The 27,949-nt window shown below is 41.8% G+C and overlaps 2 protein-coding genes across 3 annotated transcripts in view; one reads left to right on the top strand and one right to left on the bottom strand.

The window, feature by feature from the left end:
- The first annotated feature begins 117 nt into the window (after nucleotides 1-117).
- Nucleotides 118-6,354, top strand: rdh12 (retinol dehydrogenase 12). 2 transcript variants are annotated; one of them, XM_007561905.2, is made up of 7 exons: nucleotides 118-243; nucleotides 782-897; nucleotides 1,633-1,788; nucleotides 1,875-1,979; nucleotides 2,628-2,837; nucleotides 3,737-3,926; nucleotides 5,779-6,354. In XM_007561905.2, exons 1-7 carry the CDS (start codon nucleotides 170-172, stop codon nucleotides 5,879-5,881), a joined length of 954 nt encoding a protein of 317 aa, XP_007561967.1. In that variant the 5' UTR covers nucleotides 118-169; the 3' UTR covers nucleotides 5,882-6,354. The 2 variants fall into 2 exon arrangements, with proteins under 2 accessions (XP_007561967.1, XP_007561966.1); XM_007561904.2 differs by having other exon boundaries at nucleotides 120-243; nucleotides 779-897; nucleotides 5,779-6,341.
- Nucleotides 6,355-7,622: 1,268 nt separating this feature from the next.
- Nucleotides 7,623-27,949, bottom strand: part of zfyve26 (zinc finger, FYVE domain containing 26) — a 34,349-nt gene continuing 14,022 nt past the window's right edge. Inside the window, exons 15-43 of the mRNA XM_007561903.2 lie at nucleotides 27,663-27,909; nucleotides 27,305-27,568; nucleotides 27,097-27,216; nucleotides 26,148-26,318; nucleotides 25,762-25,995; nucleotides 25,557-25,662; nucleotides 23,889-24,727; nucleotides 22,641-22,840; nucleotides 22,328-22,432; nucleotides 22,053-22,175; nucleotides 21,600-21,776; nucleotides 19,330-19,579; nucleotides 18,414-18,512; nucleotides 18,149-18,336; nucleotides 17,141-17,277; nucleotides 16,334-16,362; nucleotides 16,098-16,234; nucleotides 15,548-15,768; nucleotides 14,236-14,383; nucleotides 13,932-14,141; nucleotides 13,107-13,322; nucleotides 12,813-13,010; nucleotides 12,129-12,209; nucleotides 11,909-12,036; nucleotides 11,627-11,798; nucleotides 11,139-11,198; nucleotides 10,849-11,031; nucleotides 10,704-10,754; nucleotides 7,623-10,575 (exon numbers count right to left, since the gene is read on the bottom strand). Coding sequence (XP_007561965.1) covers nucleotides 10,366-10,575; nucleotides 10,704-10,754; nucleotides 10,849-11,031; nucleotides 11,139-11,198; nucleotides 11,627-11,798; nucleotides 11,909-12,036; nucleotides 12,129-12,209; nucleotides 12,813-13,010; nucleotides 13,107-13,322; nucleotides 13,932-14,141; nucleotides 14,236-14,383; nucleotides 15,548-15,768; nucleotides 16,098-16,234; nucleotides 16,334-16,362; nucleotides 17,141-17,277; nucleotides 18,149-18,336; nucleotides 18,414-18,512; nucleotides 19,330-19,579; nucleotides 21,600-21,776; nucleotides 22,053-22,175; nucleotides 22,328-22,432; nucleotides 22,641-22,840; nucleotides 23,889-24,727; nucleotides 25,557-25,662; nucleotides 25,762-25,995; nucleotides 26,148-26,318; nucleotides 27,097-27,216; nucleotides 27,305-27,568; nucleotides 27,663-27,909 — 5,304 coding nt within the window. The 3' untranslated portion in view covers nucleotides 7,623-10,365. The remainder of the gene's footprint in view (nucleotides 10,576-10,703; nucleotides 10,755-10,848; nucleotides 11,032-11,138; nucleotides 11,199-11,626; nucleotides 11,799-11,908; nucleotides 12,037-12,128; nucleotides 12,210-12,812; nucleotides 13,011-13,106; nucleotides 13,323-13,931; nucleotides 14,142-14,235; nucleotides 14,384-15,547; nucleotides 15,769-16,097; nucleotides 16,235-16,333; nucleotides 16,363-17,140; nucleotides 17,278-18,148; nucleotides 18,337-18,413; nucleotides 18,513-19,329; nucleotides 19,580-21,599; nucleotides 21,777-22,052; nucleotides 22,176-22,327; nucleotides 22,433-22,640; nucleotides 22,841-23,888; nucleotides 24,728-25,556; nucleotides 25,663-25,761; nucleotides 25,996-26,147; nucleotides 26,319-27,096; nucleotides 27,217-27,304; nucleotides 27,569-27,662; nucleotides 27,910-27,949) is intronic.

Raw genomic sequence — 27,949 nt, 5'->3', positions numbered from 1 at the left:
TTATCTCTCACCTTAAAAACTACAATCCCATGATCCCGTTCGCATCATGAGTCTGTTTCCCTCCCTTCTCGCTTTGCACCCCGTTCTGCTTTGACATCAGCTGTTCTGCCTACACACATCAGTTGCATCTTCTAGAAGGGGACAGCCAGGCTCAGAGATCTGTGGCGTGATGTTTGTCTTATTAATTATCGCGGGCCTCGGAGTGGTGACGCTTCTGGTGATTTTATTCGCCCCACATATACGGCAAGTACCTTTATTCTAACACGAATCCACATTTCTGGCCAGATTATGCTTTGGTTGACCAGATATTGCATTGCACTGATGTAATTTGTACTACATTGTCCATTTGTCCCCGTTAGCCCGTTTCTCTTCTGCGTTTGAATGTAACTGTTTATTATTATTATTATTTTATTTGTATGTACGATTTCTAAGTTTACTGCACAATGGAGGAATGTGGGAGCTGGAAATCAATGGAACGGATTGATGGAGTGTTTGCACGGAGGTGATCCGGTCGTCTTCCGTCTGAGCTGCTCGGGCCTATCAGGAGACTGCGCGTGGGCGGAGTTATATTTGTATGCATCACTCCGCCACGCTATTGGTTGCGGGGCGGTGCCGCTCGGTGGCGTGGGTCACACACGGCTCGAAGCTCGGCGTTGTTCGGTCAAGTTTTGCTATGAATAATTAACCCGTCCAACCCAAATGTTCATCCCCTAATGAGGCTAGGGTTTAAACTGTGGCACTTCAGGGACGTCACGAGCCGCTCTGTGTTTCCAAACAGAAGATATGCAGCAGGAGCGGTGTGCAAATCCACGGCACGTCTGGATGGGAAGACGGTGCTCATCACCGGGGCCAACACAGGGATCGGCAAGGAGACGGCCCTGGACCTGGCAGTGCGAGGTGGGCTTACATTTAGGGTCCATTATATGGAAGAGCGACTCATTTAAAATGATATGGCACCACTCTGAAAAGTAAAAATATTTCTAAAAAAATAACTGGAATTGCATCTTGTACACCTACAAAAAAATCCAACAGTACTGTGTGAAATCGACTCTTTTGAGCTTTACATCATGTTATGATGTTCAAACAAATCAAACACATACTTGGGAGGTTGACTTGATTCTTTCATGCATGTTTGAGTGAAAAAGTAAGTTACCCGCCGGATTCCTGTAATCTCCCGTGGCAACCGTTTCCCACTCGTGATTCCACCACTTAGCTCCTTCAGTCTAGCCAGTAGCAATTAGCAAACACCCGGTGGAACTGCACGTCTGGTGAGCTCGTTATACGAGCTACTTGTCAGTGAAATGCTGGTTAAAAACTCATGAAGGCAGAGTTTCAGAAAGAGCAGGAGCTTCTTAAAGAGACAGAAACCTAATTTCAAGACGTTAAATTACAAAGTTAAGTTTATTTTAAATTATGTTTGACACATGTATAGCATTTGTATAACAGTGGAAGGTAACATAGATACTTGATTGTTCACTATAATGGCCCTATATGTATGAAAACACGTAATACTCCCTCTTTAAACCCCCCTGACATTACTCAGAATGAACAAAGATTGTATGTGGATTGGTTCACAATTATATAATATTTATTCTGATGCTTTCAAATAATTTTTTCTCTTGAACATCTCAGGCGCTCGGGTGATAATGGCGTGTCGAGACGTGGAAAAGGGCGAGGAGGCCGCCGCCAGTATACGAGCCGCGTACTCGGAAGCCAAAGTGGAAGTGCGAGAGCTGGATTTGGCAGACACCTGCTCCATACGAGCGTTCGCTCAGAAATTCCTGAGAGGCGAGTGAAGCAGAAGCGGCGGTCTCAAAGCTTGTAAGTAGCTGGGATTTGTTGTCATTTTTTTGTTTGTTTTTCTTTTTGTTCAGAGGTCAACCATCTTCATATACTCATCAACAATGCCGGAGTGATGATGTGTCCCTACACGAAAACCATCGATGGCTTCGAGATGCACATCGGAGTCAATCATTTAGGTAGGTCTAAAACAGAAGTATGTTGGAGTCAAATTTATTTACAGAGGTAAAGGCTATAAAATTGGATTTCAAGAGGAGACCGTTTCGTACATTTTCGCATCAAAGTGAAATTAAATAAATCTGGATCCATTTATTGGCCCACCTTTAGATTTTATCACAGGCAAATACCAAAAAAAGTCTTACTGGGAAATCAGAACTGGTCAAAATGTGTATTGTTGTCAAGCCAAAGATTTTCAAAAACGACTTTTGAAATTAGCTTAAAAAAAAACTGATGAATGCATTTGTATTCATTTGTCTTCCTATGAAAGGAGCTATAAAATTGATTGTGCAATTTTATAGCATAATCAAGTAACTATGTTACCTTCAGTTGTTATTAAAATGCTATATATTTATCTCAAATAAGACTTAAAATTAATTTTACTTCCTGATTTAATTGAAATTGGCCATCTATCTCTTTAAGACAGTCCTGCTCTCTCTTAAAGAGACAGAGCAGGACTCTGCTCACTACGTTTTTACCAGTGTTGCTCTGAGAAGTAGCTCCTATAATGAGCTCAGCAGATGCTCAGTTCCACTAGATGTTTGCTGATTGCTGCTGGCTAGTCTGAAGCAGTACTTTACCAATCACGTTTTCTTGTGTATTTCCCTCAGGTCACTTCCTGCTGACGTACCTCCTGATCGGACTGCTGAAGCGCAGCGCGCCGGCCCGCGTCGTGGTGGTCTCGTCGCTGGCACACAACTTCGGCTGGATCCGTTTCCACGACCTTCACAGCCAGGGCAGCTACAACAGCGGACTAGCATACTGCCAGAGCAAACTGGCAAATGTGCTGTTTGCCAGAGAACTGGCCCGCAGGCTAAAAGGTGCACAGACTGTCAAGCAACACATGGGAGAATGGATAGATGACCTCTACTTTCAGGGGAAAAAAACAAAAAGTTAGAATGGGGATGCTTAAAAATAATAACAGAACAAAGTGAGAAAAATAAATAAAATAATGCTATTGGTTTCAGTAAATGGATAGTAATGACAGAACATTGCATTTCCAGCAAAAATGTTAGATGAATGCCGTAGGCTGAACTGAAAAAGAAACAAAGACACATTTGGAAAAAAAATTAAAAACTGCTGACGAAACTTTTGGGTTTTGTTACGTCTGATCTGAATTTAACAACAAGGAAACTTTATCTGAGGCAACGCAATTCAAATCCCTCCCGCTGTCATTTACTGAAAGTCTCAGCTTGTGAAACAAAAATAATTTTCTTCACTTTGATTTAGATTGTGTTCATTTGATCTCGACGGTTTGGCGGAAGGAGCAATCGGTCGAGTTAAACTCCAGCTGAATGTCATCACCTTTTGGCGGGAAAAAGCATTTTTGACGCAAACCTTCAACTTAAACTGTAATTTTTATTTGTATATTAAAAAAAAAAAACATATTAAAAAGCTGAAAAAAAACAACTTAATAGTGCATAAATGGCATTTTTAATTGAAGGCAAAAAAAAGTGAGGTTTAAAGACAATAAAGCTTCTTGGTTTCATTTCCATGGAGGAAAAAGTTACATATTTTTAAAAAGACTAACAAATAATAGCTGTAAGTCATCTTGAAATAGCTCAGTATTTTAATATTTGAACGACTGAAAGACAACAAAGATAGCAGAAGCAGCTCGAAACAAAACCGTGCAGAAAAATCCCCACGTGAATCTCAGTGCTCAGGTTTGAATTTGAATAAATTCTCTACCGCCGTTCTAAACCGCGTTTCGCCTTCCCAGGCACCAATGTGATGGTGAACTCGGTCCACCCGGGCACGGTGAACTCCGACCTGACCCGACACTCGACCCTCATGATGATACTGTTCACCGTCTTCTCCGTGTTCCTGAAGACGCCGCTGGAAGGAGCACAGACCAGCGTGTACTGCGCTGTGGCTGAGGAGCTCCACTCTGTGTCTGGGAAACACTTCAGGTAGGAGACGGAGCGCTGCGGACAAAATCTACTTAAAAACAAACAGAAAAAAAAAGTCTGGTAATGGGATGGTGCTCTTTTCTGAATTATTCATCGGAGAGAAGAAGCGCCCAGAAAGAAATGTGGACATAATGCTACAAAAGCCGGTCGGTAATTTGTTCTCGCCTCCTGTATTATTAAAGAACGGAGCATGAGACACTAAAAATAGGGAAAACTTGCCTTTTCAGCTGTAGAAAAGGAGTACATGGATGAAGTCCCTGTAATATTAAGATTTATTTAGCTATTTCATCTATTTTTATATAAGTAGTTCAGGAACTATTTAGAATATTTGCCAATAAACTTAGTTTACAGAGCAGATTTTAAATGTAATAATTTTAAAAAAGCGATGAACCTTCCAGGTTTTGTCACAATCTTGATTTATTCCATAGATTCAAATTGGTCAGTTTCGTGTGTCAGGATGAATGAATGAGTTCCAAGTCCCCTCATGGCGTTCTGACTTGGAAACCCAAAGTCAATATCCGCTATAGAGGTAGCCAGGCTGAATTGATTTCTAACCAATTAATTGAATTTCCTGTTTTTCCAAGATTTAATTTTCGGGGGAAAAAAATCTAGATTTTTGTCACCAATTCATTCCTTCACTTTGCATAGTTCAGAGTGACGTTAGCAACCCAAGAACTGACATATTTTTTCCTTCTTTTTACATTTCCATTTTACAACTTTTATTTCTATTTATTTTGACTTTTTAGTCAACCTCCACAAGAAATGATTGAAAAAAAAAGTTTTTGAAGATATTTTCTGTCATATGTGTTTTCATTTTTTTAAGGAAAAAAACAGCTTAAAAGCTGACATTGAATTTTATTTAAAAAAAAAAAAATTGGAGATTTTATCTTTAAGCTGTATTGCCCAATCCTAATCCAATATGGCTGTACATCAGCCATATTGGATATAGTCAAAGTTGCAGAAATAAACAGCTTATTTGGAGTTCTTATGTTTGGCATCACATTAAACCGAAGGCAGACATTGATAACGGACAACCTCATCCTTCACAATTCCCAAATTTTGACCTGGAAAAATGCTTGTCAAAGTTAAAATCAGCCCCTAGTTTACCATCCAACATGGCTACCACATGTTTAAAACATAGCAAACATGGGAGGAGTCGACCGTTTATTTTGCAGTTTTTCCAATTATTGTCCTTATGAAACGAAATCAAAACACAACATGCATATCATAATGAAACAGTATCGGATTAATAGTTTGATTTGTTACATTTATTTAGTTTTAATCACACAAATGTAGGATTAACATTTGTGTGATTTGAAAAAAAAAATCACAAATCTGATTTGTGTGATTTAAATCTTTTAGGTCAAAATCTAAAACAGTTTTGACCTTTTATTTAGTACTTTAAAATTATCTAAATGAAGGATTAGCATAGTTTTAATTACTTGTACTTTTAATGTTATTTGTGTTGTAGTTTCCTTGTATTTATTGTTAAGGTTTGTGTAGTTGCGTCATTTTAACCTTGGTTGTTTTTAGCTAGACAGTTTGAACGTCGTCCAGGAACAGATGAAAAGTGGCCTTTGGCCAATTCTGGCACATTTACCAAGATGTTAATTAATGTGCATTGCCCCTACTGGATAAAAAATAAAATAAAAGCGTGAGATTTTTAAAAAATAAATAAAAAAAGTACAGACTAGCAACATTCTGCTCAGATCAATCGGGTTTTGGACGGTCAGTTTCTATAAAGTCGTGCAACAAAATCAGAATGAATACAGACGGGAGCAGCTGGGGGTGACTCATGCCGTTATTAGCTCTTACATAATAACGGTCCGGGCCTTCTTTGCTCCGGTTTCAGCGACTGCGCCCCCGCCTTCGTCGCTCCTCAGGGGAGAAGTGAGGAGACAGCCAGCAAACTGTGGGACGTCAGCTGCGAGCTTCTGGGCATCGACTGGGACTGAGTCCTCCTCTTCGCAACGCTCACACATTTCTCAGGCTTCCTCGGAGTCCCTCACACTTCTGTTCTCTTTATTTTTTATTTCGATGTTCTGTACTCGAAAGCTTTTCTTTCCGGTACGTTCTATAGGAAGTAAAACAATGTGAAGGTCTTTTTTTTTTTTGTGAAATAAGATGCAGTAACATTGGGTGTCTTGGTGCTCTGCTGCAGCTCATTAGACCAGAACCAGTCTACTGGATCGACGGTTCATATTTTAGGACTCTATTTTCGTAACACAATGGCAAGAAAAAAAAAAAAAAAGAAAACAAACTTGATCTTTTTTAATGATGTTGCCGTACAATTAGCTGTCAATGCAGGGTAAAGAGACCAGCATCTTTTTCATTCTCATGGGATTTCATGTTCATTTCTTAGGAATTTACAGTTAAATAGTTCAACTCTTGTGCCAACTTTCTTAAAAAAAAAAAGAAATGCCAAAAGCAGGGATTATATTCTACCGTTTATTAGCGTGAGCCATAAATGTATTGTTTTCTTCTTTATTTTAAGAGATGAGAACTTTTTTCCCTTTTCTAGTGTCCCGATTGGCACGTTTCCGCAGATTTAACGATCTCCCAACTTAACGTTTTCTTTCACGTTCGTAGTTGCCGAGAGTTTACATTCTCTGTTTTTTACAAGTCAAAACATGCCTTTTACCAAACTGACATTCATAGTAAGAGTTGAATGTTTACATTTTATGTAAATAAACAGAAACATTACAACGAGGGTGCTTGTGTGGCTCTTGGAATCTCAACCCGTCTCGACATTTCAGGCATTCCGTATGAAACAGCTGGTTGCTACGTGACCCAGGGCCGTTTAGCTCTGCAAAAGGAAAATTCAAGATGAAATGCTGATTGCAGGATTGCGTCTTGGAAGTAGACGGGTCACACACCTCCACTGTTTGGATTATGTGTGTAAAGGTATGCGTGTGTTTGTGGTGTATATAAAAAGAGATGGAGGGCACTGAACCCCCACACAAAGTTGAAATAAGATGTTTACTAAACAAGACAGATAACCTGTGACAAAAATTGAACTCCTTTGCCTTCTCCCAGTACTGCGAGAACGCACCACTCAGTTGGAAACAACCAATCAGAGACAGGCGTAGGGTTTCAACGCCGTCAATCACTCTTGTGCTCCTCTCCTCCCTCCTACTCTTTGCTAAGCTACAGCTGATTCACCACAACAGAGATCCCCACTAATGCTAAGGCAAGTTAGCATAGCCACCGATGACAGCAGATAAACAGTTTTCCTGTCGTTTTTCCATCATTGGCACATTGAGGAGCATACAGGAGGTTGATTGACAGCGGTAAGACCCTCCTCCTGGCTCTGATTGGTTGGTTTTGACCAGGAGAGATGCATTTCATTTTTGCAGTCCGCAGTGGTAGCACAGGGAGAAGGTGGAGGAGCTCAAATCTTCGCAGATTATCTGTCTCATATTATACTGTCAGGACATGGTGACAGTTTTAATAAATATGGTGTAAAAGTTTCATACTGCAGGTTGAAGTGAAGTATTTAATTATTGGAAACAAATAATTTTCTACAAGCAGAAATTCTCCGATTGTAAACGTAATCAGATAAATTTAAAAATAAAACTATAAAAACCACTTTTATTCTTCCAGTATTTGTAAAAAAAAAATGTTTGCAAGATGTGTGTGGCTGTATTTGAAAGTAAAATGAAGCAAACACCAGAAACAAACATCTCAACAAACATCTATATATCAATAATTATTATTTTATTTCACAATTGACAATCAGAGCACAAAATCATTAGTCCCTGCATTTTTTAAAGCAGTTACTGAATTACATATTTCATGATATTTTTCTTTTTTCCCTAAATATTCATTTCAGTATAAAGTGCGGCAGTGATGGGACAACAGTTGAAGTTAAGTAGGGACAGAGTGGCGTCTTCTTCAGAATGGTTTCATTTGTTCCTCAATAATTACTACAGGAAGATTCGTCACCAGGTTAGTGCAGAGACACACAAGGCAAAGAGGCAACACAACATCTCCACCGCCTGACGTACTTCTTAAAACGTGTGACTTAATGCAACTCTAAAAGTCATACCTGGTTTTGTGACTGTGTTTTTCTTTTACTCTTAATCTGATGCACAAACACCGTCTGTATCTACCATAAGGACAGACAAAAAAAAAAAACTAGGAGTCTGACTAAGCAACAGTGTTTCTGATCTCATAAACGATGTGGATCCCTTCCTGCATCCCACCTGAAATTTAAACAGTGTTCTTAAATGCCCTGAAATATAATTATTTCTTTGTACAACTGCTTTAAAAGGATAGTTTGGGATTTTTGAAGTGGGGTTTTGTTAAAAAAAATTGTAGAAGCTCTTAATATCTTTCCTCCAGCAGATAACTTTTCATCCACATTAGAGAGTACTTGAGGCTAAAGCTAATGGCTAAGACCAGCATATTTTAGATTCTTTAAATGGTTTCATCACGCGCCTTCACAAGAAAGTGTTGATAAGTTTGTTATTTTCCTGTCAAACAACTACTGTGTTGCTGTTCTGATGCTCAGTCATCTTTGGCCGCTGTTTCAAATGATTTACAGCTGCTAGCGTCAAAAACACCTAACTGTAAAGTGGTGGGGAAATAATGTACACCGTCTCTCATGAATCTGGAGATTTTTAATGCCTGCTAATGTTTGAACTGTTTCCCAGAAATATTATTTTCAGGTTTGAGTTGATCTGAACTGCAGATAAAATAGACGGCGCGGCTGGCTAGCTGCTAGCCTTCCGTCGCTCTGATTTCTGTATTGTTCTCCAACCTTACTACAATGTTATATCTGTCTACTGCCGCTGAAGGAACCATTATTGATTACTTTATAGAAACCCTCCTGTTTCTGTTTAAACTACTCAACTTTAGCTTGATAATTCTAGCTAAAAATGAGCTTGAATAACGTCAGCTTAAGCCAACATCTTTTTAGAAACTTTGCCCCTTCTCAGATAATTATTTTCAGAATCAATGGAGGCTGGAGAATCAATAATGATTTTCCTGTGTGAAAAAAAACAGAGGAAAAGTAAAACGATTCCTGGTCCAGGTAATGCATTAATGCTCATATTTTTTTATTTCTATTTTTCACTTTATCTTATACAGTTAGTGCAACTGAAAAAACACGTTCTGCTTTCATTGCATGTTTCACACGGGAAAATCATGAACCGTGCTCTGCTTCCTGCCTCTGCGTAATGTGTAAATTAGATCCGGATACCAATCTGTCAACAGTTTAAAGGTTCATAAAACAATGTTTGGGTAAACAAGTGTGACTTTTTTTGATACTGGAATTTAAGCTAACAAGTTAGCTGTTAGCTTTAACCTCCACGTCCAACTAATCTGGATAACAAAAGCGATCTGCTGTTATCACCTCCTCACAACCTTTTAACAGCACATCACTTCAAACTTCCTGCACTATCCTTTTCAAAGAAGCATTCACTGAAAATGTGTTTTGTACACGTAAACTACGTCTCTGGGATAGCAACAAGAATGTCTGTTAGGTATGTAACATTTTGACAAAGAACGCTGAAAGTGGACAAACCAAAACACACACAGACATTAATATCGTTAACAGAAAAAAACAAAACAAAAAGAACTGGTAACATTTATCCAGGGACCTCCAGTCAGTTTTTCTTTTTTCCCTTTAGGCTGAGGTAGGAAACAAACACACACCAATGCAAAGCAGCGTGCGTTTCAGTCAAGTACCGTCCTTTTTAAATACCGTACCGATGAAAAGCAACATGGTCTTTCGAGAATCGGCACAGTGGTGATTCACAGCTTTACCGCAGAAGGAACGCTACTTACGTGACAAAAGGTTTTCCGACAGGTTCTACCGTCAACACAGGGTTAGCACTGGTTTAGCGCTAGTGTTTGCTACCGCTAACTTACCAGCACACACTTTTTGAGCCAGTACAAATCGATTCTCAGGAGTCTCACGTCTGAGAAACCGATGCTACGATTTTGTGTAAAATGTTCAGAAATTAAAGAAAAATTAAATCGCTTGTCAGTTATACTAGTTTTGGAAAGTAGGATTACTGCATAATGCCAACATGATGCACAGACGTGTCCTCTTTGGTCGCAGGGGAACGCCACAATTATTTCAAATGAAAATACTTGTTCACACGAAATCTAAAAATATGTTTTGTGGCTTCTGCGGGAAGTTGAAATATTTTCCTCAAATCGTTTCACATCAGCAGATTCAGCCTGGGGGGTTTTCAACTGAGCCCTATAAGTTTGTGTAACACGTATAATTAGCAGGGTAGGACTGCTGCGATCACAGGAGGAAGGTCGATTCCTTACAGTTGTGGTGGGTAAAAAACAACATGTCAGTGGGGAGATTTAAGTCAGCAGACCCTGAGGTCCTTGTCGCTGTGTTTTAAACACGTAGTGTGCAGATCGCGTCTGATGGTACAGAAGTTTGTGCGACTCCTTTTGCTCCAGAGTTTCCCCTTCTTTACCTTGCGGTGGGCCGGCTCTGACGCGGCGGCGGGGACTTGCTGTGCTCCGAGAGCCACTGGCGGCAGATGTTCTGCATCACCGAGTCCTGCGCTCCTTCGGCCGCTTGCAGGACGTCCTGGACCAGCGGGCCCGCCCGGCCCGGGTCCAGCTTCACGGCCAGCAGGTACGCCGGCCTCAGTTTACTGCACACCAGGTAGGCTTTGATCTGAGACGGAAAGTTTCAGATGCGTGCAATTAAAATTTAACAGATTTTTTTTTTTTTTCAATTTTTTCTTTATTGAAGTTTATGAAAGATTGCTTTGTGCAATTAAAGCAGAACAAACACCAGTCTACCTTGGTTTCTGTGCTCTTTATCTCCATGATGAGGCTTTCCAGCTCCTTGGCCTGAACCAAAACAAAGGTGAGAATCAGCCCTTCCAGACGGACAGCATGTCACAGTTTGACCTTCAGCTCCCTCCTAGTGATTTCTGCCACTTACGTCAGCCGGCCCCTTATCAGCCACAGACACACAGCTGAGGACGAGGGCGTCACAGTCGCTCCTGGTGGCGGTGCCCGACTCGCCCACGCATTTGAGGAGCTGCTTCACGGCGCCGTACTGCCTCTTCCGGACGAGCCGGTGCCCCGCCATGACGTAGACGGCCTGCGCCTCCAGCTGGAAGTCCTGCGAGGGCAGAAGGAGGAAAGAGAGGAGAGGAAGCTGAATAAAAATTTTAAATACTCTCTGATTGGGACTCGAAAGCGTAGCCGCTTAGCTTTGCTTAAACGTACCTGTATGACTCTGTACGCGATGCCGAACCCTTCCTCTATGTTTTTTCCTCCGAGCATCACCTGCGACACAAGTGAAAAAGAACTCGTGATTCCAGAGTTCATTTGTTCACAAATTCTTTGTCTTGTAAAAATAATCATATAACATTAACTTTAATGTAAGCTCTGGGGGATTTTATGCAGAAGAAAAAAAGCTACAATGGAACGAACGTTCAATTCAAATGGTCTAGTCAAAGTCTAGACCTCAATCAGGTTGAGTGGGTTGTTGTTTTCCAGACAACTCTCGAGCTATTTTGTCTTAAGACGTGTAAAACTGCTGGACAAAGGCCGGGGTGTTCACTCAGACACTAGACAACCTGCCTTTTTTCCCTCTGCACAAAAAAAGTGCCCTTCTGAAATCCTTTTTGCTGTGGCTATAATTCAAAATGTGACTTTTCATTCCTGAATGGATTATTAGGCTCAAAAGGCGAGTCAGAAACATCCAGCTTCACCTTGCAGGCGACCTCCATCTTCACAGAGTTTCCACCGAACAGCGTTGGAGGTGAGCCGGATCCAGTCGGCCTGGAGCGAGGTCTGCCGCCCTGCGAGGCGCCGGTGGACGCCACCTCACAGCGGTGCAGGAAGCGAGTCACCTCCAGCTGCAGTTCGATTGTGTTCATGTGCCTGCAGAAGGTTCAGTCATCTCTGCTTCAAATGTTCAAAAACTCTGACAGAAAAATAACAGTGGGTACAAAACCCCTTTTTAAAACGCAACGACATGTTCATCAAATAACCTGGACACGTCGCTGGATGACATCGTCTTCCTGAAGGAGCTGACGGACGGTTTTCTCCTGCCGGTGCCTCGGCCTTGCTGCTCCTGCAGGTACGTCTTCAGGTGTTCTTTGGCTCTGGCCAGCCAGCGCTGCAGAACATCCACGTAAGAGTCAGACGCAGGCTTGACTTAAAAAAAATAAAAACAAATTGTCCACTTGAGACAAAATAAGACAGAAATACCTGCTGCTCCCCCAGCTGCAGGTATGAGGTCGCTCCATGTGTGAAGAATCGTATGCAGGTCATTGCGGCGCGGACATGATCCTGCGCAGAAAACAAAAAAATAACACTTTTAAAATCAGATTTAACACTAGAAGATATTTTTGTCCCTTCTGTGAGTTTCACAACAAAGTATTAGGGACAGGCTACAAGAATTTTTGTTCAATTACAAAAATAAAACCTAAATTTCCTCAGAAAAAACATTTTCTCATTAAAAATGTTGTTTTAATAAGAAAAAGGCTGGGATGGAGTTAAGAGCCGACGTGTGTAGTTCTTTCTTAATTGCTTAAAAATCCTTCTACCATTTGTAATTTCATGCTATTATGTTCAAAGACAAAGTATTTTGTTTCTTATTATTATTTCTAAAAAGCAAGATGCTCACCATTCACTTCAAGTTTTTCTTATTTTTCATGTTGGAGTTCGCATAAAATGATGATTTATTCCCTTAATAAATCATTCATTCTTGCATTATTTCAACTCTGTTGTCATACAACTGTATTCTTGAAGGATTATGAATTTCTCTTGTGATTTAAAAAAAAATAAAATCATAGCCTGGCCCTGATATTCTGACGTAGAGTTGACCTGTAGACAGAAGCTGTTAAAAACCTTTACAAACAAGAAAAACACAAAACTAAAAGCAGATCCTACCATCATGAACTGCTGCAGCTGGTACAGACAGTGATAGTACTGCTTCCGCTGCAGGAACTGGCAGGAAGCCATCAGGTAGCGGCTCCACGAGTCTAAGCTGGGCTCTAGTTTTCCCATGATGCCCTGCAGCTTGCTGAGATGCCCTCGCTCCACGCATGGCTGCAACACGCCCTCCAGAAACACTTCCTCGGGACACTCCTGAGCCGCCGGACGGCGTGCCAACACACAAGCAAACGTCTGATTCTGCAGCACAAGGGGTCAACCCGAAGACGACCCGTAACCATGGAGCCTCACCTTGGTGAGAAGATACGTCAGGGCCTCCTCGTCACAGTTGTGGCGCATGTAGAAGCTGACGACAGCCAGGTGGGGGCCGTACGTCTTCAGGTAATAGAGACACTCCTGGTGGAGGTAGCTGCTCTGAGTCGGGGCGTCTTGTCGCTCCGGTGGACTGACCTGGTTCAGAGCGTCCTCCAGCTCCCGGAGGGACGCCAAAATGTCTTCGCCGTACGACTGACGGAGGAGACGGGAGGCGGCGGTTTAACACACAGAACAATTCACAGCTTAAATATGTCAGAGAATATAATTAAAGCTGTCACAACAAGCAATGAATCAATTAATCGCGTGATAAACTAAAGCAAGAGCGATCATTTCCTCTTTTTTTCTTTCCTTTGGTTTGTTATTTTGTTTGTATTTCCTTTTAACTCATGTGAAGCACTTTGAATTGCCTTGTTGCTGAAAATGTGCTATATAAATAAAATTACCTTTCCTTACTAAACCTCCGATGTTGGTATCAGAAGTGAAAAAAGTTAATCAATGCATCTTTATTATTTAGTTAAATGTTCTTTAGAAAAAAATGTTTTGTCTTTGAGTGGACACACTTGGATTATTACATTACTATATTGGTGGAAAATGGTCTCAAAATGACAGTAGTATCGTTTATTGCAATAATTTCTGGGAAAATTTATCGCCCAGCATAATTTGTTGTCATGACAAGCCTAAATGTAATAAAACTGTAAGAATGAGGAAACCCTGATTTCTAAAAAGTGTAAAACTAATAGCAATGTTTTGACGGAAAGACAGGAGTGGCACCATTATATATATATAAAAAAAGCTTCTCACCGGGGCGCCAGGGGGCCGTACGGTGGTCTCAAGGTGATGGACAATCTCCTGCAGCAGAGGGGGGCCCAGATTGAGCTGGTTCCGGTCCACCGGAGGCTTCAGGCAGCGGGAAAACTTTTCCCTGGCTCCGGAAAGGTTCCCGGCCTTCAGAGACCCCAGAGCCCACGCCTGCCACACGCCGCTGGGGTCGAGGCCGCTCTTTGTCGACACCTAGCAACACCGCCAGACATCGTCGTCGTCATCATCAATGCGCTAAAGGGCGAAAAATATTTAAGTCAAATCGACGAATCCCAGGAAGCCCCACCTCCACCGCCAGCTGGTAGTGTTCGGCCTCCAGCAGCTGATTGCGCAGGCGTGTGACGGCGGTCGTCTCCAGGATGTCGTCCAGAGAGGGAATGTATTTGTAATTGGCCAGCACCAGAATCTTCAACACGTCTACTTTGCTGATGTAGCTGCGAACGGGAAGAATGAAGAAGCAGCAAAAGCTTTGAAACCGACATTCAGAGAGGATTTAACACGTGACTGGATGGAACGATGATGAAGCTTCAGTGAAGGAAAACCAAGACATTTATTCTCCAACAAAAAACTATTAGTGGGGATCTAAGTTTATATTTAAGCTTATATGCACAAATTTGAGCTTGAAAATTAAATAAAGTCCATGATAAATGAAAAGTCACTGACATTATCTGCTGCATCATCCGTCCAGCTCATAAATGGGGAAGTTCAAAACTAAATATCCTGGATCAATAAAAGCCAAAAATGGATATTTATGATGACAAATTTTACTGGTTTGTCCCAGAGATTATTGTGATAAACAATAATATTGAAGTTTTGAGACCATTTCCCACTAATGAACTGGTAACGATATAATAATGCATTAAACACAGACTGATAAACTTTAACTTTGCACACTGGAACTGGGAGACATTTTAAACATATCAAAATATAAAACAACCAAAAACAACAAATAAAAAAAGCCAATTCAAAGCCAAAACTGAAACCATGAATAAAATGGATTATGACGTCTCTACAAAACTGCCCTTGAAGAAATATTAAAATCATCAGAACGGAAATTATTGAGCTCGTTTTAAATAATTACGCAATTAACTGATTAATTAACCTCATTCGTGATTCAGTTCAATTCAAGAACGCTTTACAGATCCCAAACAGAAATGAAATATCGTTTTAACTCATGTTATCCAGGGTTCCTCAAAAAGTTGCTGTATATGCTGATGGCTGTGAGAAGGAAGGATCTCCTGTAGCAGTCTGTGTTACAGCAGTTATACAGAAGCCCCTGACTGAAGACTTTTTGTTTTGTTGTATAACACTCATATAAAGAAGGTGTGTACGTTTCTAACCTGCTCTGTACGTTCTGTAAAACCGCAGTGAAGTAAGTGGGTGAAATTTCAAATAAACTCTTTACGTCACGCATCCTGTGACTCAAAGTGTTGCAGTCTGGTTGCAGCGATGAGCTACAGTTTTGTAAACCTTCCGGTGTCGGTTCACCTTTGAGGAACTTCAAAACTAAATAAAAAAAAAAATTCCTTTTCAGGTGTGTAAAGCTATTCGACACTCAGCTTCATGTCGCAGGTCACAGGTCGTAGGTCGCATCCTACCTGTCGCACAAAGCCAGATCGTGGCTCTGACCGACTTTCACAAACATCAGCTTGGCGCTGAACAGCAGCTGCCGCATGACGTCGGTGAGGAGGCAGGCGTCCACCTCTGGGTTGGTCAGTTTCCGGGACAGGGAGCGGCAGTGGTTGATGAGCTGGTGACCGCAGGCGGCTTGGTCGCTGTGCAGAGACAAGATGGCCACGCAGAGGTGCGCGCTGGGAGCCTGCAGGCGTTAGCGAAACAGATGTTTACTTTTAAGCTACCGACACACAATCAAAGCTCTACAGATGAGAAACGTATCATTTTTAAGTCGCTTTGTTCCAAAATTAAGGCTTTTATCAGGACGAACGCGGGAAGACGAGTAATCATGGAAGGAAAAGTACAAAGTTATGTTGCGTATTTTTGCTCGTCATGCTACAAATACAAACTTTAATGTATTTTTGGGGATCTATTGGGAATTATTTCTTTACAAAATACACTTCTATTCAGCCTCCTGTACTCTGATGTGCCTAAATAAAAAAATGAGTTGAACCAAACAATGTAAAGTCAGACCTGTTCGTAGTAGAACTCGCTCCGCCGCAGCTGGTTCTCAGCAGGGCTTGTGCTCAGCCGGATCTGTCGGTGGACCACTTCAGGCAGGTGCAGCATCCCATCCAGAGGCTCCTGGGAGACGACCGGGCTTCCGATGACTGATCCAAGATGGACAGAGGACCAAGAGGCAGCTCAGCAAACAGAGGCCTGCAGGCCTGCAAGAGTTACTAAAGCAACGGTACAGGACGTCAACCTACCTTCAGCAGACTCAGACTCCTCTTCAGAACTGCAAAATCAAAATAAAAGGAGGTGAGTTTGGGGAATGATGGAGTTTAACTTGATCAAACAGGTTCCTCACAGAGGAAGTGACATTTTGAATGCTTGGACTGCACAAGGCACTATGTAAAAAGACTTACAAATAAATGAAGGCTGGGAGTTTAAAGGTTATTTATTTATTTATTTATTTTTTTACATACAAGAGTCCTGAGCTGGAACCTATGTTTTTGACATTTCCGGTGCGCCCATAAAACTGACGCACAAGCAACATCCAGAAGCAACGGCGACGGAGAACAAAGCTGCTTTTCTCGGCTCACCTGTGATTCACTTGTGCTTCAAAAAACGATTTGATTGGACGCTAGAAAAGACTATTGTTGTGTTCAAGTTGTGCTAAAAGGAGTTAGCCCATCAGTGAAACTATTCTATCCTAAAATAGCCTCTCAATGCTAAACATGTAGCGGCAGCACAGACGTCCTGGATGCTAATGTCAGCATCCACAGTTTGCATCAGTTCCATGACTGTAATAACACTTTGCACCAATCTGATGGTTCAATAGCCCAAATAATAGGTGGAAAGCAATAAATATATTCCTTTTTGACACTGAATGTTCATTTATTCAATAATTTAGCAGCAAAATAGATTTTTGAAAGGAAAATGTTGCTCTCTTTTTGTCAGTATATGGTTTTTGATTAAAATGTGAATATTTAGAAGGCCCTGTGCCGAAAACAAACAAACAAACAAACAAACAAACAAACAAACAAAAATGTGCTCCTTAAAAAGGAACTCACTCTGGGTGGAAGTAAAGGTAACACTGGTCGCAGACTCTGACTTCCTCTCCTGGACACCCGTCGAGCAGCATCTTCCTCTCCGAACACGCACTGCACACCAGGCGGCCACATCTGCGGCAGTGATGCCGTCTGTTGAACTGAAGACCAACAGGGACGGAGACGGCGGAAATGTTCAAGTCAGTTCCTCTGGTTGCCAAAAAAAGCAACTAAAGGATGTCAAACTCATTTTCATTTTGAGCCACATCAAGATCATAAATGTTCTCATTGGGCCGGTTGTGCCCGAATGTATTAATAAAAACCATTAAACTGTTTTTATTGTAGTATTTATCTGTCTCAGCATTCAATAAGGACTTCTTAAAATTAAATAATACTGAACATCTTTTCTCGTTGATCAGTCTCTTCCAGATTTTGTGACTGTTCTTGTGATTTGTTGCAATCAAAATCACGGATTTTGCTGTGCCAACTTAAAAATATTTGCAATGTTTTCAAATTTATGACGTTGAGTGACATCAAGTAAGGCTGGCGCAGCAGCTAGTAAAACACAAACAAAAAAATACTGCCACCTGCAGGTGGGAGTTAGCAGCCACTTAAACCATATGCGTTTGACCATATTTGAGGAAAATTGTGCATTAGTGTGAAAAAAGTTTAATTTCGCCTGCATTTTCTCGATCACAGAATCATGAAAAGCTGACATAACTTGGTGTTGGAGTTTTGAGGGCCACATCAAAAGCTACGGTGGGCCGGATTTGGCCCAAGGGCCTCGAATTTGACACCTGTGTTTTAGTGACTTCCAGTACCAGAGCAACAACATAAAATACCACACAAAAAAAAACTAGTAAAACAGATAAATGGAATATTGTGCAAACTGTCTTATTAGAAACTCAAACAGTTTTTCTATTTGTGGTTCACTTGCTATAAATTCACTGCATGAAAAAACTTCATTCGATCCCATTGACAACTTCCAGTTTTACAATCAAACCTACGGCTGGTCTTCCTGCTGCCACTCACCATGGTGAACCTCTCCCGCCGGCAGACCATGCACAGGTCGTGCTCGGTGTCGGGGACCCAGTCCTTCCGGGCCGGCGGCTGATCTGGGGGCCGGAACTTGGCAGGCAAGCGCCGGCGTCGCTCCGACGAGCCTCGATCCTTCTCCCTGTCCGAGCTGTTTGCAGACGAGGTGTGTGTCGGGGTGCTGCCTGCCGCAGGGGAAGTAAACGTGAAGAAAAGTAAAGTAAAAAGAAACCAGATTATGAAGGTAGAGCGTTCGTCTCACTTGAGGAAGAAGCCGGAGAGTCGATTCTGCTGAACGACTGGGTGCTGAGCTCGTGTGCGGGACACTGCAGCAGCGAGTCCTGAAGGCTGATGACGGAGTCTGGAAAACAAGGCGACACATATTTTGTTGCAATAAGATCCACAGGGTTTTCTGAAGTATAACATACCCTGATCTAAATGAGTTTTTCTCAGCAATTACAAACCATTTAAATAATCTTGGTATCCAAATAAACTTACATTAGAAGTGTAAGTAGCACAGCAGCTGCTATGGCTTCAGAGAAAATGAGGTTGAAACATTAAATTAGGTTTGTTTTTGTTCCTCAACAGGATTCTTTTTACATTATACAGCATTAAAAACCTTTCAGAAATATCAGAAATTACAATAGAAACTTTTGGAAACCGCAGATCCACATTTACATACACAAAAATGATGCAGATGAGGAAAACTAAAGCAAATTTACAGAGGATTTAGTAAAACAAAAAAAAAACATGCCGTTTTGTCTTTGGTGCAGCTTGACACCACCTACAAAACCGTGGGTTTCTTTACCTACTAAACTTTAATAAACTTATTTTTACATATCTGAAATTGATTTTTTGTTTTATTTTTTTTAATACCCACATTTATTTGTTTATCCATTATGTTCTAATAAAACAATAAAAAAAAATTAAAACCACCGAAATATATACTCTGACTTTTTTGGCACTACCAGAACCCCATACAATGTAATTCTGATGAAGGTTCCTGGTCATGGACTCTGATTTTTTGAGACGCCATTGTGCTTCAAAAACAAATGATATTATCCTGCCAAAATAAATACCCCATCCTGAATCAGGTACGAAAAAAGGAATTTAAAATTAACTAAGCACTGGTTTAGGAGATTTAGGTCACAGTTAGAACCCGGACCTGCAGCACCAACCTGAACGCGACCTCTCTTTGGGGGCGCATGAGAAGTCCAGGGCCTTGGAGGCGTAGTCCACCAGGAGCTTATCAATGTCCTCTGCGCTGATGCCGGCCTCGTGGCCAACCAGCAGTCTGTGCAGCGTTTGCACCGCCACCTCCACCCACTCCACCTTCAGGTTCATCAGCAGCTGCTCAAGCATAAGCATGGGTTCTGAAAGCAGAGGGAAATAGTCCTGCCTGGAGGCCGGTGGGAGGGTCAGCAGCACCTGGAAGTGGAAACATATTTATGGACGCTAATCTTGATGGGAAAGCCAACAAGAACAGGGCATCTGCAGATTTCAGTAAATCAAATTTACGACTTGTATGAAATCTAAGACAAAAAAAAAAAAAACAAGAAAAAAAAAACAATAGATTCAGTGAATGTTTAGGAGATAATGCCTGTATTACAAGGATAGTAAAAACTAAAATTTCTGCTTGTGGCCCTTGCTTAGAGATCACTTACTTTGGCCCTTGCTTAGAGATCACTTACTTTTAAGCTAGGCTCAAGGTGTTTAGCTTAAAAGTTTTAGTGGTTTTTGGAGGCGGGTTTGCACAGAATGCGACCAGCATCATATGGGTCGTCAACAGAAGTGAGCAAGTGACAAAAAATAATGTCATCCAGCCAAATGGCCATAAATTTACCCTTATTCATGTAGACGCAAAAAAGCTAGCTAGCTAGTAAGATTCACCGCAGAGTTGGGTAAGTAACTAGTTGCATTTACTTGAGTAACATTTTGGAATAGTTGTACTTTTAGGACTATTTTTACTACGCTTTACATCTTACTTTTACTTGAGTAAAATGTCTGGATACTCTACCCACTGTGAGTAACTTTACTGAATGAAGGACAAGCTTGTTCTAACCAAAAGTCCAGACACAGACACTTTTTTCTTCAAGTTTCATATTGAAAGAATTTTTTTTATTATTCTTTTGCACGATTTTGTTATTTTGTATTTGTTATTTATATTACTCATTTTGATTTTTAAAATACTAGTATTTCTTTCTATTTTGGTGTTTTTGTCATTTTTAAATTATTAATGTTTTGACCAGTTACACATTGATTGAGCACCATTTGTTACCAAATACTTTTTTACTCTTACTTTAGTAATTTCTTGAACGGCTACTTTTTACTTTTACTTCAGTAAAACTATGCTGAAGTAGTGCTAATCTTAGACGAGTACAGTTTTTGGCTACTCTCTAATTAGCAGCTAGTTAGCGTCTCAAATCACAGAGCACAATAAAGATGTCTCCGCAACACTCAAAACTTTTACCTGACAGAAAAGTGATGTGAGAAAAAGAACTAAGCAATTAAATCGTGATACCTTGACACAATGTAAGACTTGTGATTAACGTATTTAAGGCCAACTTACATCTATTTAAAAACAAAAAACATGACGGGAACAGATTTATGGGAGAATACATGGAAAAGATTATAGTCTCCTTGCAAATGACAAAACTTTAGGAACAGACAAGTTTCAAAATATGTTTTTATAGGCAATAAGTTCTTTATTTATTGAAGACGAGGAGTGTCTGGGAGGGGATTTTTACTGACAAACAAAGGAAAATTACACAACAGGATACAAGGAGAAGTCCAGAACGTTTCCAGCACAGGCACAAGCTGTACTTCCTGTGTTTTCAGAAAACAGACATGCAGGCCTGGCATCCTGGTAACAACGTGAAAGAACTGCAGCAGGAAAAGAACAAACATAACTGAAGCATTTTTTTAAATTAATTAATTAATTTTATTTTTTTTCTTTGCTTTTTGAAGTTGATCAGAGTTTTCTAAGAACATTTTCCTTATTTGTGACTTTCTGTTTCTTTGGGGAATAAATATGATGTGACACAGACGCGGATTTCATCTTTCAACACACAAACACACACAAACACACACCAACACACACTTATCGTCCTGATAAAACAATAAAATTCCACGGCAACGCTTGGACATCATTTATATACCAATTTGTTGTTTTTACAAGAAACAACAACTCTGAGTTTCCCAAACTCTACAAGTGTGTCACCAAGGACACAATTAAAAATAATTTTTGAATTTATCAACTGGATGCTAGATTTTATTACATTTTGAGTTTTAAATTTTAATTTTAACATGTTTTGAACAGCCTTTCCAGGGTCTTAGATAAAACAATCTGAATAAACCTTCAAATTGTCTTCATAGTTGGACATTTATGAAGCCACCAGCTACCATCATTTAACACCTAGAGTTAGCAAAGGCCCCAGACCCGACTAACCTTTGATCCCAGATGAAGAGCATGGATGTGGCGCAGACGGGCCGGAGACACCTGCCTCTGGAAGTGGACGGTGAGGTAGTCAGCCAGGAAGTGACACGCCGCCAATCCAGGGCGACGATCCAGAGCGTGTTCGCAAACGTCAAGGGCGACCGCAACATCCGAGATGCTTTCAAGTAGCTGCAGTCACAAATGGGGAAACATTTCAAGAGGAGAAAAGACAACTAAAGGGACAGTTCTGGTCATGAATGTTGATGGTTTTAATTATTTTTCAAGGATGGAGGGATTTAAATCGGAAAAACAAGAATCTCCTGGAAAAAGACGGTTTCTCCTTTCTGAACAAAGTAGAGCAGATTCTCTAAGGATGATTTCTTCAATAAAGTTTCTGACCAATTATGTTTGTCGTCTAAAGCTCTTTTGTTGCTGCTAACATTCAATAAGGTGATTAATCCAGACCTCAAAAGCCTCATCTGTCTGTTCCTCCTCCAGCAGATGAAGCAAATGCTCCGTCTGCAGCTGCAGCTTCAGCTGGTCAGAGACAGGATAAAGCTCTGTCCACTGCTTGCAAAGAGAAAATTCCTGCAATAAAGAGACAAAAACAGACTAATATCAATCTTTTTGAAAACTTTTCACACATGTATTTTCATTCTCTAGGCTATCATTTTCATCTAAACTCTTACAGACAGTGCACTGATGTGCCAACTACACTGATGCGGGTCGAATGAACTCACTTTTGCCTCCATGATCACAGACAGCATCGACTCCGGCTTTGCTTTGGATTCCGTCCTCAGCTCCTGCCAGGTTTTCCAGGGCAACGATGGATGCAAATTCATCATCTGTGGCGGGATGAGATGGAGTAAATGGCTTTGAAATCACTTGGAAAATAAATGCCGTTAATTGCAACACGTGCAGACTGCAAAACACTCCGTATGTAAAGCAAATGGTGACCGGAAAGGCTGAACAGGGAGCAGGATCACGAGGAGAAGAGGAAAAAAACAAAACAAAAACGGGCTGTAGAGTCGGATGTTTGAGGTTTAGCGTTACCCAGCGGTAGATGCTCAGCTCCTTCTTCTTGAGCTCCAGGTCGGCGATGAGCGAGTTTTGTGTGTCGGGGTCATTAAGGCAGAAGTCGATCAGGTCCAGACAGGCGGACAGAGGCCAGCGCTCCAGGGCCTGGAGGGCAACGCGAGCTCGCAGGTTGGCATCCTGAACCCGGAACAGATGATCAACGCCTTCGGCTCCCCCTGCATGATGAAGGAAAATCAGCTCGCTGTCATCTGGAGTGTCTGGTTTTTATGTTAGTTAACTTAAATCAACTTATTCAATAAAAGAAAACTTCTATGTTTAGATCCTTTAAGAACAAATCAACAAATCAGCCCTGCACTGTGTCTAAACCGAGCAGAAAGTATTATTATTCTTTGCTGCAAATGACCGAATGTTCACTTATGTCGAATTCCAGGCACTCTTAAAAAGAGGAATTGAAATATTTGTTTATTTGCATCTTCTAATGTATTTCTAAAACTGCATTAAAAAATCTTAAGCGATTAAATTAATAATCTGCAGAATTTGTTTTTCTATTTGATGAGTCAATTAATCAACAGGATAATTGATTATTAAAATAGTTTGGATGTTTTTAGGGCTACGATTAATAAATTCCACCAAATCAGAACTTGTATGTTGGAGTTTAAAAAAAATTTAATAGGACAAAAAAGGAGTATATTTCCACCAAAATTTTGTGAGATTTGTCTCAGAAATTGTCTAGGAAAAAAAACATTGAGAAGTCAAAATTTGTGAGAAAAAAACTCAGATATTTTGAGATTAACTACAAAATTTCCCCAAAAGTTGAAAATTATCAACTTTTCAAACTTTTGAGATCAATCCATCCATCCATCCATTTTAAATACACCCTTGTCCCTTAGTGGGGCCAGGAGGGGTGCTGGTGCTTGTCTCCAGCTAATGTAAGAGGCGGGTTCACCCTGGACAGGTCGCCAGTCTGTCGCAGAACTTTTGAGATTAATCTAGAAAAGATTTTTTTTTTTAGTTTTTCCTACCAAATCTTCTACTTTTGGAGCTTGGAAATTTCTGAGATTAATCTCAAATTTTCTACTATTTTTTTTACCCTGTTGTAAAGAAAAACCTGACTGGTGCATGTCTAACAAAAAAAAAAAAAAAAAAAAAAAAAAGCTAATTTAAAATAGATTGAAAAAAAAAGCAATAAAAACAAAATGTCTCACAAAAAACCTGTCATTGTACCATGTTTTTTACACAAAGTAAAAAAAGAAAACTTCCCACCTTCTAAAGCGGCACAGACCAGCAGGCGGTCCTTTAGCTCCCCCTGCTGGCTGCCTCCCTGCCCGTACAGCTCCAGCAGGGCGAGAGCTCGGCCCAGGTCTTTGGTCACCACGGCGTTTTTAAAAGCCTCGGCAGCCAGAGTCTGGGTCAGCTCTTCTTGAGGCCCACACAGCAGCAGACCAATGAGTGGCTTCCCACAGATGGCGCCGCACAGGTCGGCGGAGCCCTCCTCGCCCAACGGGGTCCCAAGCACCGGCTCCGCCATGGTGTGAAGGTACGCCTTCAGAATGGGGAACCCCCTGAGGAGGCCGTCGGCCTCTCTGGATATCTGCTCGGCGTCGAGGAAAACCTCCTTTCGTCCGCTGCGGAAGTATCCGGATAACCCAGATGATTTGGGGCGGGGGGCTTCTCCCTTACACGCCGTCAAACACGCCAGCGTGGCCAGCAGGGGGCAGCAGGACTTCAGGAAAGACAGGGCTGAGGCCGTCAGGAGGAAGGTGCTTGAGGTGGAAGAAGACGAGGCAGAAGAAGACGGCGGAGATGTGGACAGGTTGGTGGGCGAGGAGGACGGCTCGTCCGCGGAGACCTCAGAGTCGGAGCTGCAGTCTGGCGGCGGCGGCTCGACTATCGCCAGCATGGCTTTGTGACCCTGAGAGTGCGTCTGAAGCAGCAGAGATAAGCTGTCGACGCTGAAGGCTCCGCCGGCTCTCCTGCCGTCGCCGGAAGACGTTTCATCGGCTGGACGCGAGCGCCACACAGGCAGGACGTCGCAGCATCTCTGAACGATGACCTGCTGGATGCTCAGCTGCAGGCCCTCCTGCTTCAACACCGACAGAACTCTGGGATTTAAGAAAAGAACAAAAAACAGGTCAGGAAAAACAATACACAAGCTTTAAATTTTAATTTACAGTCACTTACAAAGGTTTTTTAACAATCATAAACATCAGTGCATATTTATTGTCACAATTAAACACTATTTTGTGTTGATCTGTTACATAAAACACCTTAAAGTGGCAGTAGTATATGTTTTATTATTATGTTTCCAACTTTGTTACTTTCAGTCGTTATAAAAATGCTATATAGTTTGACTTATAATAAATTTGACTTTGTAATTCAGCACCTTGAAATTGGGATTCTGTCTCTTTAAGAAACTCCTGCTCTTTCTGAAACTCATCACAACATGGCTCCTCTTTAAACCCTTTAGCAACTTTTTTTTTCTTTTACAAGAGTTTCACTGAGCTTTAATAATGAGCTCAGCAGATGCTCAGTTCCACCAGGTGTTTGCTAATTGCTGATGGCTAGTCTGAAGGAGCTGAGTGGGGAAATCTGTGAGGAGGAAGCTTGGAAGTTGCAGATCCGAGGAGCTACAGTTCATCCTCACAACGTAGCCTGGGCGGAGCTAAGTCCACCCAGGCGTTTTGGATGGCTGAATGGTTGCCATGGGAGATTAAAGGATTTCTCAAACATGCATGAAAGATTCAAAGCAACACTCCAGGTATGTTTTACACACAAAGTCGATTTTACTTCATAAACTACTTAAGATTCTGTGTCTCTGCAGTGCACCCTGTTTTTAATCACCCTAAATGCACCATTTCCAGACCAAAAAGTTACAAAAGTGTTCAAAAGTGTTTGCATGAAAACACAGTGATCGGGGATTTCTGTGTGTACCTGTCAGGTGAGACCTGTCTGTCGAAGAGCAGGTGGGAGACGAGCTGAAACGGGGTTTGAAGCAAAACCAGGAGTGGATTTCCAAGCTTCACTTGACTGCTTTGGTCTAAGGAAGAAAAATAAGTGGGACTAAAAAGAAAAACAAAAAAACACAAAAAAAAACAGTAGTTGCTCTGGCTGGCAGAAGGAAGTGAGATAACCTTACCTTCTGAAGAGAGGCTCCTCACCAACACAGAGGCTAGTGTGTTGACGTAGTCGAAGAAGCTGCGCACGTAATCCGGCCTGGCCAGGCCTCCGTCCGGCTCGAAGGGACAGAGCTGGTCCAGGCAGCGGATGAGCTGCTTCATGCTGGAGCGCACGGGGTGAGCGTCCAGCTCCGCCGGCTTCAGGCTGGCCTGATCCACCAGCAGGGTCAAAACACCGCTGCCCGCACCGCCCTCTGGCTCCCAAGACACAACCAGCAGAGACACGGCAGGTCAATGAAAATCAAATCTGACTTTACATACAAAAAAAAACTAGAAAACAATGAAAAAGCAGCTGACAAACAGGCTCTTTATATGTTAAAGGCCTCGGCTGACAGCAACAACAGACCTGCTCCCTCTGCAGCAGCACTCAGAACCTGCAGCGGGTTCTCCAGACGTTGGGTCAGGCCGAGCCGGGCCGCGATGCTCTCTTCACTCAGAGTCGGGTGGCAACAGAGCAGCACTTCCTGGATGCAGCATCCAAACGGGCTGGAAAACGCCTGGTCTTCCCCGGCGCCATCTGTAAACAGAAACAGACAAACGCGATTAAAACAACAACAAAAAAAAGAAAGAAATTCTGTATAGTCTGTACATTTTTATTCATGATGCTTTCACGTAGACGTCTATTTTGCCATGATTGTCACATGTTAAAAGGGAAGTGTTGTGTTTTCCAGGCACACGGTGAAGTTTTATAGCACAATAAAGTTATCTTCAATTGTTAAAAAATGCTTTATGTATCAAATATGACTTAAAGAAAATTTTACTTCCTAATTTTACCGGAACGTCTTAAAGATCACAAGAAAAAAAATCATTGTAATGAAAAAAGGCTTTCAGAGTTATCGAGATGTAACGCGAGCAGCTCAGTTTGTGGGATTCTTTCTTTGAAATCGTAATAATTACCTTATTCTCCTGACATTAAGACGTTAATCTGTTAAAATGAACCATTTATTCTTGTATTATTTCGACTTTGTTGTACAACTTACTACAATATTACTACACCTCTATTCTTATGACATCATGACTTTATTCTCAGATTTAAGAAATTGCTAAACTGTATCCTGGCCCTAATATTCTGTCGTAAAGTTAAATTCAACGTCCAAATAAATGGACGACGTAAAAGACATTTGTCAAACAAAAATCTGACATCACTATGGAAACCAGAGGAGTGTATTGGTGGGAAGAAAAAAAACAACAAAAAAAACAAAACATGTTTTCCAAAAATTAAATCTTCAAAAAACAACAATTTATTCCACATGAAGTGTTAAAACTAATATTAACATTTTACTATTTTCATTCACCTGTTTTGCCTGAAGGCTTGTGAGTGGCCGAAGGATTCAGGATCTTGCTGATCTGCTGTAAAACCATGGGAAACCCACAGATCCCCTCCGAATGAGGCACTTTACGGTCAATTCTCACCCCTGAGGAAGAATATGAAGCACATCCAAACTCACTCAAACAATCGCCGTGGCTACATTCATCCGACGCTGTGAAATTCAGACGTCGTACCGCGAGCTTCAAGGCTGCCGGCGAGCCGGCGCTCCGCCGTGTCCAGCAGCTGTCGACAAGTCTTCCAGAGCTGGCAGTGGCAGCAGGCCAGGTCGAACGCCGCCATGGCGGCCGGGCTCAGCTCCTGAAGCAGCGCGTGCAAGAGGCCCGAGGCATCCGAGGAGCAGCGGCTCAGCCAGTAACCTTCCTCCAGGGAGGGCAGCGGGTGAGCAGGCGTGCTGAGGAGACGGTCAGCGATGTCTGAGATGGAGTAAAACGCAACTCCTGCAGCAGGAAACGGCAGGAAGTCACTAAAATACAGTGACTAGATACGTATTAAACATGCTGGGGAAAAAAAACAATCCAATAGATGACAGACCTGCTGCAGCGGCGCTACCAATGGCCTGCAGCGTCGACCGACCGCTGCTGCCCAGCCGACTCCTCCCGGCGGCGGGAACGACGGCCGCCGCTCCCAAACCCTCAGAGGAAGACGAGGAGGAAGACATGGACTGACTTTCCATCTTCTGCTCCACCTGTCCCAACTCCGCCAGGACTTCTTTGTAGCGCTCCATGAAGGCCAGCTCTCCGCAACAGGGCGCCCCCGCCACGTTGAACACCCGCAACACCTGGAGAGGGCGTCGGAGAGGCGTTTAACTTACAAAAACG

The sequence above is a fragment of the Poecilia formosa genome, unplaced genomic scaffold (genome assembly GCF_000485575.1).
Source record: "Poecilia formosa unplaced genomic scaffold, Poecilia_formosa-5.1.2 Scaffold131, whole genome shotgun sequence".
Taxonomy (NCBI): Eukaryota; Metazoa; Chordata; class Actinopteri; order Cyprinodontiformes; family Poeciliidae; genus Poecilia; species Poecilia formosa.
The sequence above is the reverse complement of the archived record's forward strand: the minus strand, read 5'-3'. Positions and strand labels throughout refer to the sequence as shown.